At 45.9% G+C, this 18,906-nt stretch overlaps 1 protein-coding gene across 1 annotated transcript; it reads left to right on the top strand.

Moving 5' to 3' along the window:
* The first annotated feature begins 854 nt into the window (after positions 1 to 854).
* Positions 855 to 18,633, top strand: aspm (assembly factor for spindle microtubules). The gene is made up of 26 exons (XM_076154443.1): positions 855 to 1,239; positions 1,556 to 1,699; positions 2,105 to 3,689; positions 4,271 to 4,366; positions 4,468 to 4,569; positions 4,673 to 4,819; positions 5,019 to 5,258; positions 5,360 to 5,427; positions 5,548 to 5,689; positions 5,838 to 5,968; positions 7,200 to 7,375; positions 7,866 to 8,011; positions 8,210 to 8,295; positions 8,791 to 9,003; positions 9,098 to 9,302; positions 9,463 to 9,611; positions 9,886 to 10,014; positions 10,706 to 10,900; positions 11,025 to 15,647; positions 15,890 to 16,039; positions 16,125 to 16,316; positions 16,474 to 16,666; positions 17,057 to 17,211; positions 17,768 to 17,944; positions 18,056 to 18,228; positions 18,326 to 18,633. The coding sequence occupies exons 1-26, from the start codon at positions 964 to 966 to the stop codon at positions 18,426 to 18,428; spliced, it is 9,996 nt and encodes a 3,331-aa protein (XP_076010558.1). The 5' UTR covers positions 855 to 963; the 3' UTR covers positions 18,429 to 18,633.
* The last annotated feature ends 273 nt before the right edge of the window (positions 18,634 to 18,906 follow it).

Here is an 18,906-nt window from a genome sequence, read left to right as displayed (position 1 = left end):
TATGCGCACTGTCATGTCGAATGCTTGCTTCATTAAAAAAAAAAATACCACAGAATGGTCTTCTGGCTTGAATGATTGCAAAGTATTTCAACCATTTTCTGTTGTGGAGGACAAGGGATTTAGAAGCTCCACCCATGCTTCGATCATGTGTATGTTCTTCCAAGCAGGAAAACACTTTCTGAAAAAAAAAAAAACATTCCAAAATTGTATGACAGAGAATGTGCATCACTGCAAGAAAGTGTTGAAGGGGCTACTGTAGTTTGCCTTACAACTGAATGTTGGACATGAAGAACCACCACTTCCTTCATGTCAGTTACATGTTACTTAATAAAAAACATATAAAATGGTGTCCTGTATTCTGGACTATTTTGAGTTTAGTGACAGACATACAGAACTTGGCAGTGGAACCGCTAAGAGGCAAAAGAGTGGCTTGTAGAAAACAAAGTGGTTTGCTGTGTTAATGCCAATGCCAATGCCAATGCCAATATTTAAATTTACCATTGGTTGTTGGCCACTTATTTGATCGAGGTGTGATATATTTTAAATGAGTAACATAATATATCATCATTTCAACATTGATGGTACTGGAAATTGTGTCAGAGTGACACTTCATTCTTTTCCGCTCCCTGTGCCAGGGGGTTGCGGTTCGTGCCGTTTAAATACGTAGCTGCTCTCTGATTGGATAATAGTTGTTTCCTCACGCGCTTTCAAAGTTTCTCTTCAGCCATTGGCCCAGACGGCGCCATCCCTCGCTTATGATTGGCTCTTTGGATCACAGCGGAAATTCAAACCGTCCCTTATCCAGTGTGTTGTTGAGAGACGAGCGTTTTTTGTTTCAACGTTTGTTAGTGTACCAGAGCTGAAGGACCTGTCAACGTTATTTGGATGTTGTCTACTTCGCGTCGCGTTTATCAAACTACTGAAAATGTATCCGTGTAGCTAGCGTTTATTTTTCCTTTTAAAATGGCTGAAACGATAACATATTCACAGCCAGCGTTCTTGGACATAAGTCCGATTAAGAAAAACAACGCGAACAAGGAGAATGACATTCCGGTTTTGAGTTTGATCCAGTTTTCGAAGGCTCCGTTTGTAACTTTCGGATCTGTGAAATTAGGTACCTCTAAATCGGCCGTCCTTTGCATTCATAATCCTACCGAGGATGCAGTTGCTGAGGTTACAGTGGACAAGATCCCGTCATCTAAAGGCTTTTCTGTGGACCAAAGCAGTTTCTCAATCCAGGTAAATAGCCTGCGTCTTTTTCTCTGAATTAATCATCCACATAATCAGCCTTGCGACAAAATTAGCTATGTAATAGTTGGCTCATCTACTACAAACAGATGCATTCACGGGCGTTGTTATGATCACATTGTTTGTATTCATATTTAAGTTGGCTAACATACGTATATTGTTTGCTACATCTGGAAGTTTTATGTGAGCGTGGCCATCAGGATTGTCCACAATCACTATCATGCCTTAAACTGTTGATAATATTTGAATTGTCCACGTTTGGTCCATTGTTGGCGCCCGTTTAATACCACGTGCTTGATGTTTTCAGCCTGAGGGTTCATTCAATCTGACAATAACCTGGACTCCTGCTGAAGAAGGTGGAATCCGGGAGCTTGTCGTCTTCAATGCTAATGGCGTCCTCAAGCACCAAGCTGTTTTGCTTGGGAGAGCAGAAGCCCCCAAAAAGAAAAAGGTATAAGCCTTCATTTAGCAGGACACAGAGGCTTTAACAGCTAATACGCTGGCAGGCCAATCAGTATTTGCAAATCAGGCTTAATTCTTTGGACAGGAAGTCGAATAAATGTGGCAAATTCTAGAACAATTCTAGAACAATTGTCACCACACATGCTCAATGTTGACATCGACATAGGAACCAGTATCAAATGACTATAACAGTGCTTTACATTTGTCTCAAACTGCTGTTGCCTTTCTCTCACTTGCTTATTTGAACAATCAGCACACAGTCAGTCAGCAATATCGGTTAGCTATCAGATAAGTGCGTTCTGTGACCATATACACATTACATTAATATGTTTTCAATTTTTTTAAGTTTGAACTATTAACCAAGTCCTCCTTTCACTATTATTATTTGTTTCAGAAAAGCTTATGGGACGCAATTAAAAACAAAAAGGGGGGCGAGAGGCTGTCTGCACCCAGGGGAAAGAAAACTGAGCAACCGCTGAAGATTGCAGCCAACAAAACATTCCAGGTGTCCAGAAAGCCACATTACAAACGGGACAAACCCCGCAGCCCACTTGCTTCGCTCAACAAGGGTATTACGTCTAGAGAGAGATCCATCTCCAAGCACAACCCCATTGATGGTCACCCCCAACAACCAGAGGCGCAGGAGTCCTTAAAACCACCCCAGAGGCAAAGGTCTCTGGGATTATCAGACCTGACTGTTACTGAGGATGTCCACCATGTTCAGAGGGACGCTCCTGTTGTGTTCCTTGTTCCAGCTATAAGTCTGATGGACCCTGACCACGTGTCATCCAGCCCAGAAGCCTTGGTGGGTAAACCTGAAAACAGAGATCTCGGCAAAGTTTTTAACAGGACACTGTCGCCTATTGGGACACCAGAAAGCTTTAAGAGACTCATGCCTCATATTCAGTCACTTGAAAGCCCGTCACCCACTTCTGTCCAGTTTGTGGCAGATGATGGGGAAAGTGTGTTACCTAGAACACCATCTCTATCTGTGAAAGACGCACTGGCACTCATAGACTCTGATCTGAGCTGTATCAACACCAGTACACCAGGCACCAGCACTAGCTGTAACTTTTCAGATTCCTTGGAATCAAAGAGTGGCGATCAGCACTGTGGTCTGGATAACACTGTCCTCAAAGCAATTCCTGATAGTCCTGAGCCGCCTGAATCAGACGAACCAAGACTTACATACTTTGTCAGCAAGAAGGTTGTTGTGAGTGAAGTTATTGCTCTGGAGGCAGAGGTAGATAATGCTGTGCAGAGAGTCAAAAAGGCTTCGTTTACTTCTGCCACAGTAACCAAGAGCAAGGCGCCAGTGCCACAGCTGCCCCTCCAGTTAAACGCCTCCAGTGGGAGGAAAATCAAGAAGTCAAGGCGAAGGCTGTTGGAGAGAACGCTTGAGTTGTCTGAAGGTAGCAGTCAGTGTGAGTCTAGACCAGGGACGCCATGCCTCCCCGTAATAGACCAGGAGACAGGATCCAGGGGGATTCAGGACTCTCAGTCAGGCCCTGAGTTTCCCTCCTCCAGTCCACCTGCAGGGCTCAACAGCTCACCTATGCCCGTCACCTTTCCCATCACCTCTTCCAGGTGCTTCTCTCCCGCTACCTTCACTTTCCTAGTCACATCCCCACCTCCCGAAGTCCTTGCTCCCACTACATTTACCAAGTCCTTTCCACCCGCGGGCCCGTCATCTGTTGGCAGTGAGGTGTCAAACACTAATATCAATGAGCCATATCCAAGAGCTACACCACCCCAGCTTGGATTGCCGTCTCTGACACTCGACGAGGACTCATTTCCTATTCAGGTAAACATCAAGAAGAGGAAGAGTGAGGAGTTTTTGAGGCCAGGGGGGAAGAGGGAGGATACAGGGAAAACCCAGCAGGTCAAAAGGAGCAGGGTGGCGCCTGGAAGAACTGAGCCTGCACGACTGGCGCAGGAGAGAAGACAGGAAACACAGCGGCAACAGCAGAGAACAGCAGGTGGGTGAATGTGGAGGCTGGTTTACTCTGGACCCTGCACAGGGTACACAGGTGCACAGGATGGATGGATTTAAGGTTGATGTAATTACTGTAAGCTGCTGGGGAGGCAGTGGCTCAGTGGGTAGAGCTTCCGCTTGGGAACCGGAGGGTTGCTGGTTCGAGCCCCTGCCGAGGTGCCCGTGAGCAAGGCACCGAACCCTCAATTGCTCCCCCCTCTGCGAAGGGTGGTAACTGTAATGTAAGTCGCTTTGGATAAAAGCGTCTGCCAAATGATCGTAATGTAATGTAATGCTTTATTTCAGAATTACAAATTTAAACGCCTTTGCCTGGAAGCTTAACACAAGTTTTGGCAGTTGAGTTGTTGCCTTTTCCCCTGAACTTGGCTTGTTTTCAAATGATGATTCCATAAAAATCTTCTGAACATTCGAGGCCTAATGACGGTTCAGTGGTGGCTTAGAGATCTTGAATTAGACATTCAATCGTGCAGTATACACAGGTAATGCATATTATCTGGAAACTATGTTTTGTTGGTCTTGTTACTCGATTTCCCGCATTTGGCTGAAGTGTGTTTGCTCCTCCAGGCTGTGTTCGCTCAACGACTGCATCGTCTTTGAAGATGACAAGGTCTGCAGGTCCAGCCCAAGCCAAGCAGCCCAGCTCCAGACCTGCCTCACGAGGTACAACGCATATATTTAACTTAAAGTGGCCGAAGCCTGTGTGCTTGTGTATTGAGAGCTTTACGAGACTTGCATTCCATATATATATATTTCTTTTTTAGGTGTTGGGTCTCTGAAATCTTCTGGCGCTCCAACTGTGAGTGCGGCTAAAGTCGTTGCCGTGGCGCAGTCAAAGCTGACCTTCATGAAGCCGACTCAAACAGGTACTTGATGGCACAGCGCACTCCAGCTGCTGGGCTGATGTTTCATAAAGTTACTGTCTGGGACTATATGCAGGTTTTGTTATTTTCTCTCCCCTTCCTGCAGCCATACCAAGACATCCGATGCCTTTTGCAGCCAAGAACATGTTTTATGATGAGAGGTGGATTGAGAAGCAGGAGAGAGGATTCACCTGGTGGCTCAACTATGTTCTCACCCCGGATGACTTTAAAGTGAACACTGAAGTAACTAAAGGTATCAAACATCCATCACTGTGCTATTCTGTTGATAAGAAGGCGGTGACGCATACTCGGAGCTCATTTTACAGCCTAAATACCGCCGCACTAAGTGCTAAGCAGCGCTTAGAGAAAGCTTTATTTGAATTACTACCCATGTTGAAGTGCAAGTTTGTTCATGAGTCTGGCGTCCTCAAACGGACTTATTCCTTTACTAGTGAGCGCCGTGTCCCTCGCCATGGGCAGCGACGACAAGTTCAGCGTACCCAAAGCCCCCACCAAAGAAGAGATGTCGTTCAGCACCTACACGGCACGGCGGAAGCTAAACCGCCTCCGCCGCTCCGCCTGCCAGCTCTTCACCTGCGACGCCATGGCCAAGGCCATTCAGAGGCTGGAGCTGGAGGTAGAGGCCAAGAGGCTGCTGGTCCGAAAAGACCGCCACCTGTGGAAGGACATCGGTAAGAGGGCCGCAGGACTAGAAAGGAAAGACGCTGTCGTAATGTCTGCATGTGCTGTGAAGGCCCTAATAACCCCCAAATCTGTTTCTTCTTCATTTCAGGTGAACGCCAGAAAGTACTTAACTGGCTTCTTTCATACAATCCCCTGTGGTTGCGTATTGGACTAGAGGTATTGTGACCCAGTGCCCCCATTTCTCTTCCCCACGCTTTTCTTTACAGCTGAAGTTTGTCTGTTGTTTCTGGTTTGTCTGTCGTTTCTCTAACTAAATTCTGCTTGGCTCCTTCGCAGACAATCTATGGCGAGTTGATCTCGCTGGAGAGCAACAGCGATGCTTTGGGCCTGGCAGTGTTCATTCTCCAAAGGCTGCTGTGGAACCCAGACATCGCTGCTGGGTTCAGACACCCCAAAGTTCCTCACCTGTACAGAGACGGTAATTTGAGCTTTTATCTTACTGATAACATTTTGTAATGAAGGAGAAATTGGTGGTTGGTTTTCTCAGCATCTGTTGCATTTGCAAAGTCCCCAAGGAAGCTTGAGCCGGAACCTCTATCAACTTTTCTTGGCCTTTTCTCTATTAGGCCATGAGGAGGCGCTGTCACGCTTCACTCTGAAGAAGCTGCTCCTGCTGGTGTGTTTTTTGGACAAGGCCAAAGAGTCTCGACTGATCGAACACGACCCCTGCCTGTTCTGCATGGACTCAGAGTTCAAGGTAAAACACAAAAACGCACACTTGGAATATCTAAAACTGAAATCTGTTATGGTTCTATGCATTTTCTATAGCCCCTCTGCTTCAAATTATGTCTAATTAAACTGAAACCTTGCAGTGTTTTCTATTACACCAAAGAAAGCGTGACAATTTTTTTATTTTGTGAGGGGGGGGAAAGCTGAAATTTCAATGAATGAAAAATATCTTCAGAACAGGGGTCTCCAACTTTTTTCCTCTGAGAGCCAATTTGACAAAAAAAAAGTGTCCGAGAGCTACTCATGTTTTACATTATTAGTAACATTTGTCCACATGGCTGATTCTCCACCCAAACCAGCTGAATAAGTGTCAACAACATGAGCATGTTTTTTTCAGTTTACATTTTCAGTGTGTCAAGCTCACACTAACTAACTCAATCATATTAATCTCATAGAAATCAAAACAATGTTATTTCTTATTTTACTTATATTTTTCACATTTTCTGTCTGTCCACTTATCAGTCATAATGTCCCTTCACATTCCCTGTAATTCTGAGATTTCCCTGTAGTTCCCATATCATCTGTTATTCGCATGCATTCAGTCTTTCCTGATGTTAGTGAGATGACTGGCACTGCACGGAGTCAACAAGAGTGTCTGGTTTCTGCTGGAGTGAATCCTCTTCAGTTCACTCTTATGGAGCTCCTCTACCTTCTCTGGTCGTAGCCTACTAGCAGCCGGAAAGTCCTGTGAAAAGTCGCAGTGGACTTTGGTGAAGTGGCGCTCTACAGATGGCACTGAAAAATGAGACACACACACTTGTAATTCACATTCGCAAAACAACTTAATTCCTCATAAAAAAAAGTATATTTTTGCCTTTTTATTGGTAAGGTATTGTCAAATCCGGCTTGCGCTAGCTAGCCTGCTAACATTGCCTAATGTCACAATGTCACTGACGTAACCATACTTGACAACAGCTGATTGGCAAATGATCATTTTGTGACAGAAGGGGGCGGTATCTCTGTGAATTTGATTGGATTGAAATTCAAATGCAGCACACACACACACACACACACACACACACACACACACACACACACACACACACACACACACACACACACACACACACACACACACACACACACACACACACACACACAATCGATCCATGCAGGCTTAATGCACTTCAGCGAGCCTCATCTCCACATGCAGAGTGTTGCTGTGCGTTTGTGATGACCACGTATTAATTGTGTTCCAGGCGAGTAAGGACCTCCTCCTGGCCTTCTCCAGGGACTTCCTTAGCGGCGAGGGTATCCTCCCCCGCCACCTGGGCTACCTGGGACTGCCAGTCTCCCATGTTCAGGCGCCCCTTGCCGAGTTCAACTTTGCCGTGAAGAATTTGGCAGTGGACTTGAAATGCGGAATTCGTCTTGTGTGAGTGAGACGCAACAATTGTCAATATAATGCGCCGATTCCCCACCTGCTGGGAAAAGTTTCTCCATCCCTCTCCCTCCTCCGAGGTCGGTCTCGGCTACAGATCCGTATCCCTGCTGCTGTGAGGGATTTAACGTTCAGGACACTTGCAGACGCACCGTTCCCAGCTTCTGCATGATACTCTCCGCAACCTGCTGACACTGCAATCTGCACTCCAATCATAGTTTAACCTGAATCTCACCTTTGTGTCTGTGTGTGTGTGTTTCACTTCATGCCTTTTGTTTCATTTCATCAACTTGTGGTAATGACATCATTACGGTGAAGTTTCCATTGAAGTCGACTGTCATTTTCAAGTTAAGATGGCTGTCATCAAACATAAAATGTCAAAAGAATCCCAGGATTATGTTTGTTTGCGATCATATTCTCTCAAGGCCAACGGCAAGTGTCACGCAAAACCCCTGTCGAAATGAGATGCGTGTCTTTCTTCCAGACGTGTGATGGAGCTCCTCGTCCAGGACTGGAAGCTGACAGCGAAGCTCCGCCTGCCAGCCATCAGCCGCCTACAGAAGGTTCACAATGTCGATGTCGCCCTGCAGGTCCTCAAAAGCAAAGGGGTTGACCTGAAGGACGAACAAGGTGATGATGATTTTTGATTTCTTTCTCCTTTTCCTGAGCAAACAACTCTGACGTCCTCCATCAACATGAATTCTGAGTTTCTGAATTGATTTAATCCCAGATTGGGTGCTACAAGCTTTACCACTCATTGACACACATGGATTTAATGCTCATTGCTACGGGTTCAAATATATTTAGTGGATGCCTCTTCTGTTGCAGGTGCGGTCATCGACTCCAGAGATATCGTGGATGGACACAGAGAGAAGACGCTGAGCCTCCTGTGGAAAATCATCTTTGCTTTCCAAGTGTGTATCATACAGGAGGGTAGAGATGGTGTCCCGTGAAAATGAAAGTGAGCGCGTGGCCACAAGATAACTAACTTCCTCTGATTTAGGGGAAGTCGGAGGCGTCGGGTTACTGCTGTCAGATGCCACTGCCAATAATATAACACCATTCCAAGATTAAAATGTGTCAAAATAGCTTCATGATGTCCTTTTTAAGTTATAGGATAATGTCGAGAGATGATTCCCACACAGCTCGTGGCTACGCTTTCTTTTTAATAACAAGGGATGTCACCTCCCCTCATTTATTGTATCATTTTTGTGCAAGTGTGTCTCCAGCAAATTCACATCACAAAAAACAAATTGTCCCACCAGAGCTCACGATCAATGTAACTGGTCATAATCTAGAGTCGTACATACATACACAGAAAATACACATATGACGCAGGTTTTGTTTTAACCTGTTATAGAAACAAAATCTATCCTCTAATCGGGGTATGATAACTTTTTATGGCTCAGGTGGAAGTGATTTTGGAAGAGGACCAGCTCAGGGAGGAGATCGGCTTCCTGAAGAGAACTCTGAGGACCAAGCGCAGGCTGGCGTCGCTGAGGGCTGATCGGGGGCTGGGCCTGAGCCCTGCCAAGGCCAGAGCGCCGTATGAGCACGGCAGCATGAAGATCACCCTGCTGATGGCCTGGGTCAGCGCTGTGTGCGACTTCTACAACCTGAGGGTGAGTTTGGAGGATATCCATTATTTAAATCGAAAACTGTGCTTGTTACTACCGCAGGAGGAAAACAATGAAATATGTTGTCTGTCATCTACAGGTGGAGAACTTCACCGTGTCGTTCTCCGATGGACGAATCCTCTGCCACCTCATCCACCACTATCATCCCGGCCTGCTGTCGGGGGAAGCTGTCAGCCACCGCACCACTCAGACCGTGGACTGCTCACACAGAGGCCGGCTGGAGCTCGACTGCTCAGTGAGCGACTCCGACAGCTCCTTTGACTACTCGCCGACCGGTCAGAAAGGTGCAGTTCACCTGAATGATATTTAATGAATTGTCATTGATGTATTTACATAAATCCACAGTTCCAGGCATATCAAGAAATATCTTATGACTGTGCAGCGGAACATAAATAAATATAGCGAATGTTACTCACAATTAAAAATAATAATAATTCTCAACAGACCCTGAATCTCCCTCAGTGGAATTTAAAGAGCTCTTGGAAAATGAAAAGAACAACTTCAGGCTTGTCAACACCGCCGTGGCATTCCTGGGTGGAGTTCCCGCCATGATCAACCCAGCTGACATGTCCAATACCATCCCCAACGAGAAGGTGAGACCTCGTCCAGTGATTTCCACCTGAAATCACTGTCAGACTTTGCAGGATCATGTGCAATCACACGCATACAGGAAGAGAAGACTGAACACACACACACACACACACACACACACACACACACACACACACACACACACACACACACACACACACACACACACACACACAGTGAAGTTCTTCCACTGAGAAAATGCAAACTAAAAATATGGAGGGATCTGGGAAAAGAAACATCCGATTCCCCAGCTTCATCTATTTGTTTGTTTTCCAGGTGGTGATGTCTTACCTGTCCTTCCTGTGTTGTCGTCTCCTCGACTTGCGAAATGAAACCAGAGCTGCTCGGGTCATCCAGGGTGCCTGGAGGAAGTACAGACTGAAGAAAGATCTGCAGCTCTATCAGGTTTGTTCCATGTTGGACAAAACGGCAGAATTACTTATTTCATATTGATTCTTGGCCTTGCAGAGTCTGTCATTGCTCCAGTCACTTGTATGTGGACGGCACCAAAGTAATCGGTGTAAAGCAACGTGATACTTTTATTTCCTGTTAATGATTTGGTGACAGTCATTTTCTGCTCATTTGCTATTTCCTACATATTTTCATGTGCGACATCCCATCAGATTCCCGTCAGCGTAAAATCTAAAGAGTACCTGTCCTTCTGAATTTTTATTGTTGTGTTGCGTCTGCACGGCCAAGTTTTACTTGAGTAAAGTGATATTGCTGATATAAGTATGGCCTTATAATCATCAGCTTAGTTGACAGTAATACCAAAACACGTCAAACACTTAGCTGTTTTGTTTCATCTTCCTTTCACAAGTGTGAAACTTTGTCATCACTGATGTAATAGAATAAGTAAAAATCACCTAAATTACCTCCCAATTTAGTCTTGGTTGAAAAACATTTTGTCAATAGATATTTTGAATTTTAGAGTGGCTTCCTCCTATAGTTATGGTTTGACAACAGTATTAATCTGGTCTGAAGGTAGATTTAGAAACTTGTCAGCTGTAAGATCTCATCACTGCCTCACGAAGACAGATATCTAGAAAGCTTCTGCTTTGGTTGAGTTACTTCATTTTGTTTTGTTTTGACACAGGAAAGAAATATGGCCGCAGAGAAAATCCAGTCAGTCGTGAGGAGTTTTCTCGGGCGATGCAGGATGAAGAGGCAGAATCGTGCCGCCATAACCGTCCAGTCAATCTGGAGGGGCTATGTCGCCCGAAAGGCACTGAGACAAGAGAGAGAGTCCCAGGTCCGGCTTCTGCAGCATAGTGCTGCGACTACCATCCAGGTAGGTCTGCATGTGACACTGTCAAACTATTTTAACTTTCAGAATTGAATCTATCACAATGTAACAGTGAAAAGGGTTTGTGTAATTGTGCTGTGAACAGATTGTTCTCTTCATATCCATGCAGGCTCAATGGAGGATGTTTGCAGCCACACAGGCTTACCGACGCCTCAGATACTACGCCATTATCGTGCAAACACAATGGCGAATGAGGAGGGCAGCCAAAGCCTATGCAAGAGTCTGCAAGGCTGTAATGGTGATCCAGAATTACTCAAGGGCACAGGCTCTAGCAAGAAGTGAGCGGGAGCGATATTTGTACCTTAGATCTTCCGTGGTGAAAATCCAAAGAGGATACAGAAGATGGAAAACCCAGAAAACGGAGAGGGAGAACCACGCCGCCACATTGATACAGGCTGTGTTTCAGAAGTGGTACAAGGGGAAATTAGCCCACAGAAATTTTGCTGCCACCAGAATTCAGTCTTGGTATAGAATGCAGACACGTCTTCACCAGTACAGAGAGCTGAGGAGAAGCACTCTGCTCATTCAAGCTCAATATCGAGGTCACATGCAGAGGCGCCACTTTCAGATGCTGAAGCGACAGCATCACTCAGCTACTGTCATCCAGAGCACCTTCAGGGGGCACGCTGTCAGAAAACGGGTGGTGAAGATGAAATGGGCTTCGGTAACCATCCAACGCTTGTTCAGAGCCACTCTGAAACGAGACGTTGAGAGGCAAATGTTTGTGAAGATGAGATGTGCCACTATCGCCATACAGGCAGCGTATCGCGGGAAAGCGGCTCGAGAGTTAATGAATCGGAGGCACAAGGCGGCAACGGTTATCCAGGCAGCTTTCAGAAAGTCTGTTGCCCAAAGACGCTACGTTGGCTTGAGAAAGGCAGCCACTGTGATACAGCAAAAGTATAGAGCCACACTTTTGACACGTAAGACAAAGGCGCGGTATGATGAGCTCAGGTGTGCCGCGCTCACTATACAAGCTAACTGGAGAGGAAGAGCTCACAGGAAGAGGATAGAGAAACTTCATCAGAATGCCATGCTCATACAGGCCTACTACCGTCGTTATAAAGCACAAGGGGAATACAGGGCAAAGAAGGCAGCTGCTGTCGTGATACAACATCACTTTAGAGCTTATATGTCTGGGAAAATACTTAGGAGAGCATACATTCAGAAGAGGGCTGCTTCGGTCACTCTCCAAGCTTGTTACAGAGGTATGAGAGTCAGGGTAGACCTTAAGAAAAAGCACCAAGCAGCAACCATCATTCAGTCTAACTTCAGGATGCTTTTATGCAAGAAGAATTACTGTCTCATTAAGAGTGCAGCGATTATAATCCAGTGCCAGTACAGGGCTCTTGTTGACAGCAAAAGACAGCAACACGAGTATAGACGACTAAAGCATGCCACTATCAAGATACAGGCTGCTTACCGGGGACTCAGAGTCAGAGAGGCCATGAAGAACAGGCACAGAGCTGCCACAGCAATCCAAGCACAGTTCAGGATGCACAAAGTGCACATGGCTTACCTCGCCACCAAGTTTGCTGCTATTATGGTTCAGGAGCGATACAGGGCCAAAAAGCTCAGAGATCAGCAGATTCAGAGTTACAGAGCAATGAAAACTGCTGCTGTAGTCATCCAGGCAGCGTATCGTGGTCACAGAGTCAGAGTGAAGTTCGTACAAATGCACCAAGCTGCTGCAATCATTCAGAGAAGATTTCTTACGATAAGGGAGAGAAAACAATTCCTGGCCATCAAGGCAGCAGCTTTGCATTGTCAACAGAGGTACAGAGCGGTGGCCCTAGCAAGAAAAGATCATCTGGAATACCTGTTGAAGCGCAGCGCAGTGATTACCCTGCAAGCAGCCTACAGAGGGTATCGCTTCAGACGGCACTTGCATATTGAGCATATGGCAGCCGAAAAGATACAGTCTCACATTCGAAAGTACCTGCAGCAAAGAAGTTACAAGAGGCTTTGCTGGGCCGCCACTGTATTGCAAGCACGTTATAGAGCCAACAAAAAAACGAGAGAAGAGATGAGAGCTCTGTGCACCAAGAGAAATGCTGCGATTGTTGTACAGGCTGCTTACCGTGGGATGAAATCTAGACAAATCCTCAAACAAAAGAATCGAGCTGCCAGTGTCATCCAGAGAGCTTACAGAGCAAACTGTGAGCTCAAGCGGTATCTCGCCTTGAAATCTTCTGTCCTCAACTTCCAGCGAAGGTACCGGGCAACTGTAGCAGCCAAAGCACAACAACAGCAATACCAGCAAATGCGCAGGGCTACCATCACCCTTCAGGCAGCATTCAGAGGTCAGAAGGTTAGGCAGGAGGTTGGTCGCCGCCATCGCGCTGCCACTGTCATCCAGTCTGCATTCAGGAAGCACAGAGAGAGAGTCAAATTCCAGGCCATGCGTCTGTCTGCCATCATCATCCAGAGACGCTACCGTGCCCGCGCTCTTCAGAAACAAGAAAGAGACAGATTCCTCAAATTGAAACACTCTGCCACTGTTCTTCAGGCTGCTTTTCGAGCTTGTCAAGAAAGAGGAAATATTGCACAGATGCACAAGGCTGCTACTGTCATTCAGGCTCACTTCAAGAGGTTCAGACAGCAGTCGGACTTCAGGAGACAGCTCTGGGCGGCCTGTGTCATTCAACAGAGATTCAGGGCTCAGAGACAGAGAAGCTTTGAGCTTAAACATTACCACCAGGTCAGAGAGGCAGTAGTTACTCTACAAGCTGCATATCGTGGGATGAAATCACGACGTAGCATCAAACAAGAGAATCAAGCTGCTATCGTTATCCAGAGAGCTTACAGAGCAAACTGTGAGCGCAAGCGGTATCTCGCCTTGAAATCTTCTGTCCTCAAAGTTCAGCGACGGTACCGGGCAACTGTAGCTGCTAAAGCACAACAACAGCAATACCAGCAAATGCGCAGGGCTACCATCACCCTTCAGGCAGCATTCAGAGGTCAGAAGGTTAGGCAGGAGGTTGGTCGCCGCCATCGCGCTGCCACTGTCATCCAGTCTGCATTCAGGAAGCACAGAGAGAGAGTCAAATTCCAGGCCATGCGTCTGTCTGCCATCATCATCCAGAGACGCTACCGTGCCCGCGCTCTTCAGAAACAAGAAAGAGACAGATTCCTCAAATTGAAACACTCTGCCACTGTTCTTCAGGCTGCTTTTCGAGCTTGTCAAGAAAGAGGAAATATTGCACAGATGCACAAGGCTGCTACTGTCATTCAGGCTCACTTCAAGAGGTTCAGACAGCAGTCGGACTTCAGGAGACAACTCTGGGCGGCCTGTGTCATTCAACAGAGATTCAGGGCTCAGAGACAGAGAAGCTTTGAGCTTAAACATTACCACCAGGTCAGAGAGGCAGTAGTTACTCTACAAGCTGCATATCGTGGGATGAAATCACGACGTAGCATCAAACAAGAGAATCAAGCTGCTATCGTTATCCAGAGAGCTTACAGAGCAAACTGTGAGCGCAAGCGGTATCTCACCTTGAAATCTTCTGTCCTCAAAGTTCAGCGACGGTACCGGGCAACTGTAGCTGCTAAAGCACAACAACAGCAATACCAGCAAATGCGCAGGGCTACCATCACCCTTCAGGCAGCATTCAGAGGTCAGCAGGTTAGGCAGGAGGTTGGTCACAGCCATTGGGCTGCCACTGTCATCCAGTCTTCATTCAGGAAGCACAGTGAGAGAGTCAAATTCCAGGCCATGCGTCTGTCTGCCATCATCATCCAGAGACGCTACCGTGCCCGCGCTCTTCAGAAACAAGAAAGAGACAGATTCCTCAGAACGAAACACTCTGCCACTGTTCTTCAGGCAGCTTTTCGAGCTTGTCAAGTAAGAGGAAATATTGCACAGATGCACAAGGCTGCTACTGTCATTCAGGCTCACTTCAAGAGGTTCAGACAGCAGTCGGACTTCAGGAGACAACTCTGGTCGGCCTGTGTCATTCAGCAGAGATTCAGGGCTCAGAGACAGAGAAGCTTTGAGCTTAAACGTTACCACCAGGTCAGAGAGGCAGTAGTTACTCTACAAGCTGCATATCGTGGGATGAAATCACGACGTAGCATCAAACAAGAGAATCAAGCTGCCATCGTTATCCAGAGAGCTTACAGAGCAAACTGTGAGCGCAAGCGGTATCTCACCTTGAAATCTTCTGTCCTCAAAGTTCAGCGACGGTACCGGGCAACTGTAGCTGCTAAAGCACAACAACAGCAATACCAGCAAATGCGCAGGGCTACCATCACCCTTCAGGCAGCATTCAGAGGTCAGAAGGTTAGGCAGGAGGTTGGTCGCAGCCATTGGGCTGCCACTGTCATCCAGTCTTCATTCAGGAAGCACAGAGAGAGAGTCAAATTCCAGGCCATGCGTCTGTCTGCCATCATCATCCAGAGACGCTACCGTGACCGCGCTCTTCAGAAACAAGAAAGAGGAATATTCTTGAGAGTGAAAAATTCTACCCTCATCCTTCAGGCTGCGTTTAGAGGTTGGTGTATCAGGAAGGATATCAATCGCCAACATCAAGCTGCCGTTTTGATCCAGTCATGTTGGAAGCGCTCAGTGCAGAGACAGGCCTTCCTGCGAAAGAGGGACACGGCCATGATCCTCCAGCGGAGGGTCCGTGCAGTGCAGCTTGGCAAGGCAGAGAGGGTCAACTACACCCGAATGAGACAGGCTGCCATCACACTTCAGACTTCTTGCCGAGTCTGGATTAGTACACGACAGGTAATGGAGCTTGAAATGTCAAATTGTTATTTCAGGACAGTATTTCTGCTTCTTATGGCACAAAGGGGGATTTTGAGAATAAAGTTTAAAATGGAATTTAGGGATTATTTTCAAAGCTATTTTATATTAATGGCAAAATTTTGAGAAAATTGCTGTAATTTAAAGTATTTGATTGGTAAATGGGCCAAAATGTGCATTCAAAATTAAGCTTATGGCCTGTTTACACGCTGTGTTGCTCAAAGGTGCTGGAAGCAGCCAGAGCAGAGAGGAGACTCCGATTCACAGCAGCGGCCTTCCACCACGTCAGTGCCATGAAGATCCAACGAGCTCTGAGGGCCCACTGGGCTTTGCAGTCTGCCAAGAGACAGATCCATTGTGTCATCACCGTACAGGTACACGGGCAAATGGACTTTCCTCAATTAAAAGTGTAGGGCATCAAAGAGCAAATTCACATATTTCAACTTCTTCTTTAAATAGCGTTGGGTACGAGCGACGCAGCAGAGGAGACGTTACCTGGAGGAGCGAAAGAAGTTGGTGACGACTCAGAGGGCCGCCAAGGGCTGGCTAGCCCGCCGCCACAAGGCAGCGTCCGTCATCCAGCAAGCCGCTCGCAAATTCCTGCTCCTCAGGCGACAGAAGAGGGTGGAGCAGGGGATTATCAAAGCTCAGGTATCTCAGCCAATGGGGGGGAGTAACAAGGACATCAATACGTACAGTAGTTAATCTCTATGATCCTTATTAGTTTCTAAACTGTCAAATTTGTGTCACCCCGACTTAAAAATGTATTTATTTCAGTGCTGATGTACGTCTGTGAACATGTCCTCAGGCTCTGTGGAGAGGGCTTCGCTCCCGGCGACTGAACGACAACGCCAGGGTGGTGAAATTGCGGCGCCGCTTGCGCGAAATCTCCATCGGCGTCCGAGAGGAGGACAAACTGTGCAACAAGACGTCGTCGGCCCTGAACTATCTTCTACGATATAAGCACTTCTCCTACATCCTAGAGGCCCTGAAAAACCTAGGTGAGGCTAACTCCCCCAAATTGTGTTTCCTCAATGTAATTGGTTGATTTCAGCTACATTAGCAGGTTGGACGATGATCCAGGGAAGAAACCGATACAATTTTGCTGTAATCAACGATTTTACGTTTTGGCCTGTAACGTTTGAACTTGATTCTATCCGTATCATTTATAAAGACCATATATGGATTTTCTGGCATTAAGAAGTTTTTTCCAAAACAGTTTTTTGTATTTAAAATGTAGTATGTCTTAACCAAGCCAGATAACATGTTTTCATCTTATTTGATTTTCTTCACTGTTTTGCTATGTGGCTGTTAAATTTGAGTTTTCACAGCTCATCTGTCAGAGTGAAGTAACGTCCCCCTTTACGTTTTGTGTGTGTGTGCCCGTTTAGAAACCGCCACCAGGCTGTCCCCGGAGTGCTGCGAGCGGCTGGTGGAGAGCGGAGCCACCGACGTCATCTTCACACTCATCCGCTGCTGCAACAGGAGCGTCCCCTGCATGGACGTCATCACCTACTCCATTCAAATTCTCCTCAACCTCTCCAAGGTGCCTGCACCCCATTTGTCTTCATTTTATCAGCATAAATATTATTTTGTCCGAAGATTGATCGTGCTCTGCTATTCACATTTTGCATTTTAATTTGAATGCGTTGTTTCCGCATCGCAATAATAATATTGTTTTTGCTGTTTTGAGACTCAAGGGCTTGATCACATAGGAAATGGGAAATGACAAATAATTACAATAACAAACCTGGTCACCGACGCACCTAATGATAGAAAGATACAACAACAAAGCGGAAAGATGTCTGAAATGTAAACAAATCTAGTAGCCGCTTTAACATGATTCAACTTAAAATGACAGCATAAAGCACATTATGAATTACAGTTCAATGAAGTTGAAAAATGACCAATAGTTGCAACACCACTTTGAGGAAAATCACCGCCAATGTCCAGCATATAGAATCTATTGGCTCTTATTTTGGTACCAGACCGAAACAGTTGTGTGCACCCCTAATATTGAACTTTTTGTTTCACTTTGTGAATCTGATCTTTTTTTGCTGCTGCCATGTTTCTTTCACTAACCCGCGGCTTTACTTCCGCAGTACCATAAAACCATCGAGGCAGTGTTCGCTGTGGAGAGCTCTGTGGAGACACTGCTGGACATGCTGCAGAGATACCGGGAGAAGGCAGGCGACAAGGTGGCCGAGAAGGGTGGCAGCATCTTCACCAAGGCCTGCTTCCTCCTGGCTCTCCTTCTGCAAGACAAACGCCGTGCCGTGGTACGCATCTGCCATGCCCTCCTCTGATATGGGTTAATTAGTAGGCAATTGGGAAAAAGTGGCTTTGGGAATGCATGGATACATTTGTTTATGTGCTCCTTATCGTTACAGGAGGTGACCAAGCTACCCAAGGCCTTGGATAAGATCTGTAGCATTTACCGCCTCACTGCTCGCAAACACAAGATGGATGCAGAAAGAACTGTCATCAAACAGAAGATGAACGCGTCCATCAACGGGAGCTTTATTGTTCAGGCAACGCCTCGGAAATCTCGCCAAATACCAAGGTGCGTGTGCGTGTGTGTGTGCCCGTGGGTGCGTGCATGGTGAGATGTGCATAGATTTAGAATGCGATGGTAACTGATGGCCCTGCTTGTTTTTCAGATTTGCACCAGACTGGGTTCTGAGGAAGGATAAACTCAAAGACGTGGTAGACCCACTAAGGGCCATTCAGATGGTGGCTGACACTTTGTCTATTGTTTTATGATTATAAAAAAAAAAAGGCTTTCATTTTAATCATGAACTCATTTTAGAGAACTTCTTTTAAAGACTGTCTAGTATTCTGATTTTTGCAGATGTATTTCCACGTTGTACTTGTAAATATTAAAATACATTTGTTCTTTTTTAAATATGATTTTCTTGTGCTACTACAATCATACACAATCATTTGTATTGCTAACCAGTTCATTCATCAGAGGGATGCACTCATAGTGTTTTGTTGCCTTTTTAATGAAGATGGCATCTGAAGAACAATGAGCATGCAGTTATAAAACATTTTGGAATTTTTAAACATGGAGACTGTAAAACATTAACAAAAAAATATTCATTCATGCACATGAAAATGGGTGAAAACAAAGCAACAGAGTCACAATGTTCAATGTGATCTTGTTTAAAGGATATCACTGATTGAAATAGTATATGACATCATCTACCATACCAGATAGATTCTAAACAAACATTTAATT

The sequence above is a fragment of the Genypterus blacodes genome, unplaced genomic scaffold (genome assembly GCF_046128005.1).
Source record: "Genypterus blacodes isolate CSIRO-AG114 ecotype Tasmania unplaced genomic scaffold, CSIRO-AGI_Gbla_v1 ptg000062l_1, whole genome shotgun sequence".
Classification (NCBI taxonomy): domain Eukaryota; kingdom Metazoa; phylum Chordata; class Actinopteri; order Ophidiiformes; family Ophidiidae; genus Genypterus; species Genypterus blacodes.
Note: the sequence above shows the minus strand (reverse complement) of the source record. Positions and strands in the feature narration are given on the sequence as shown.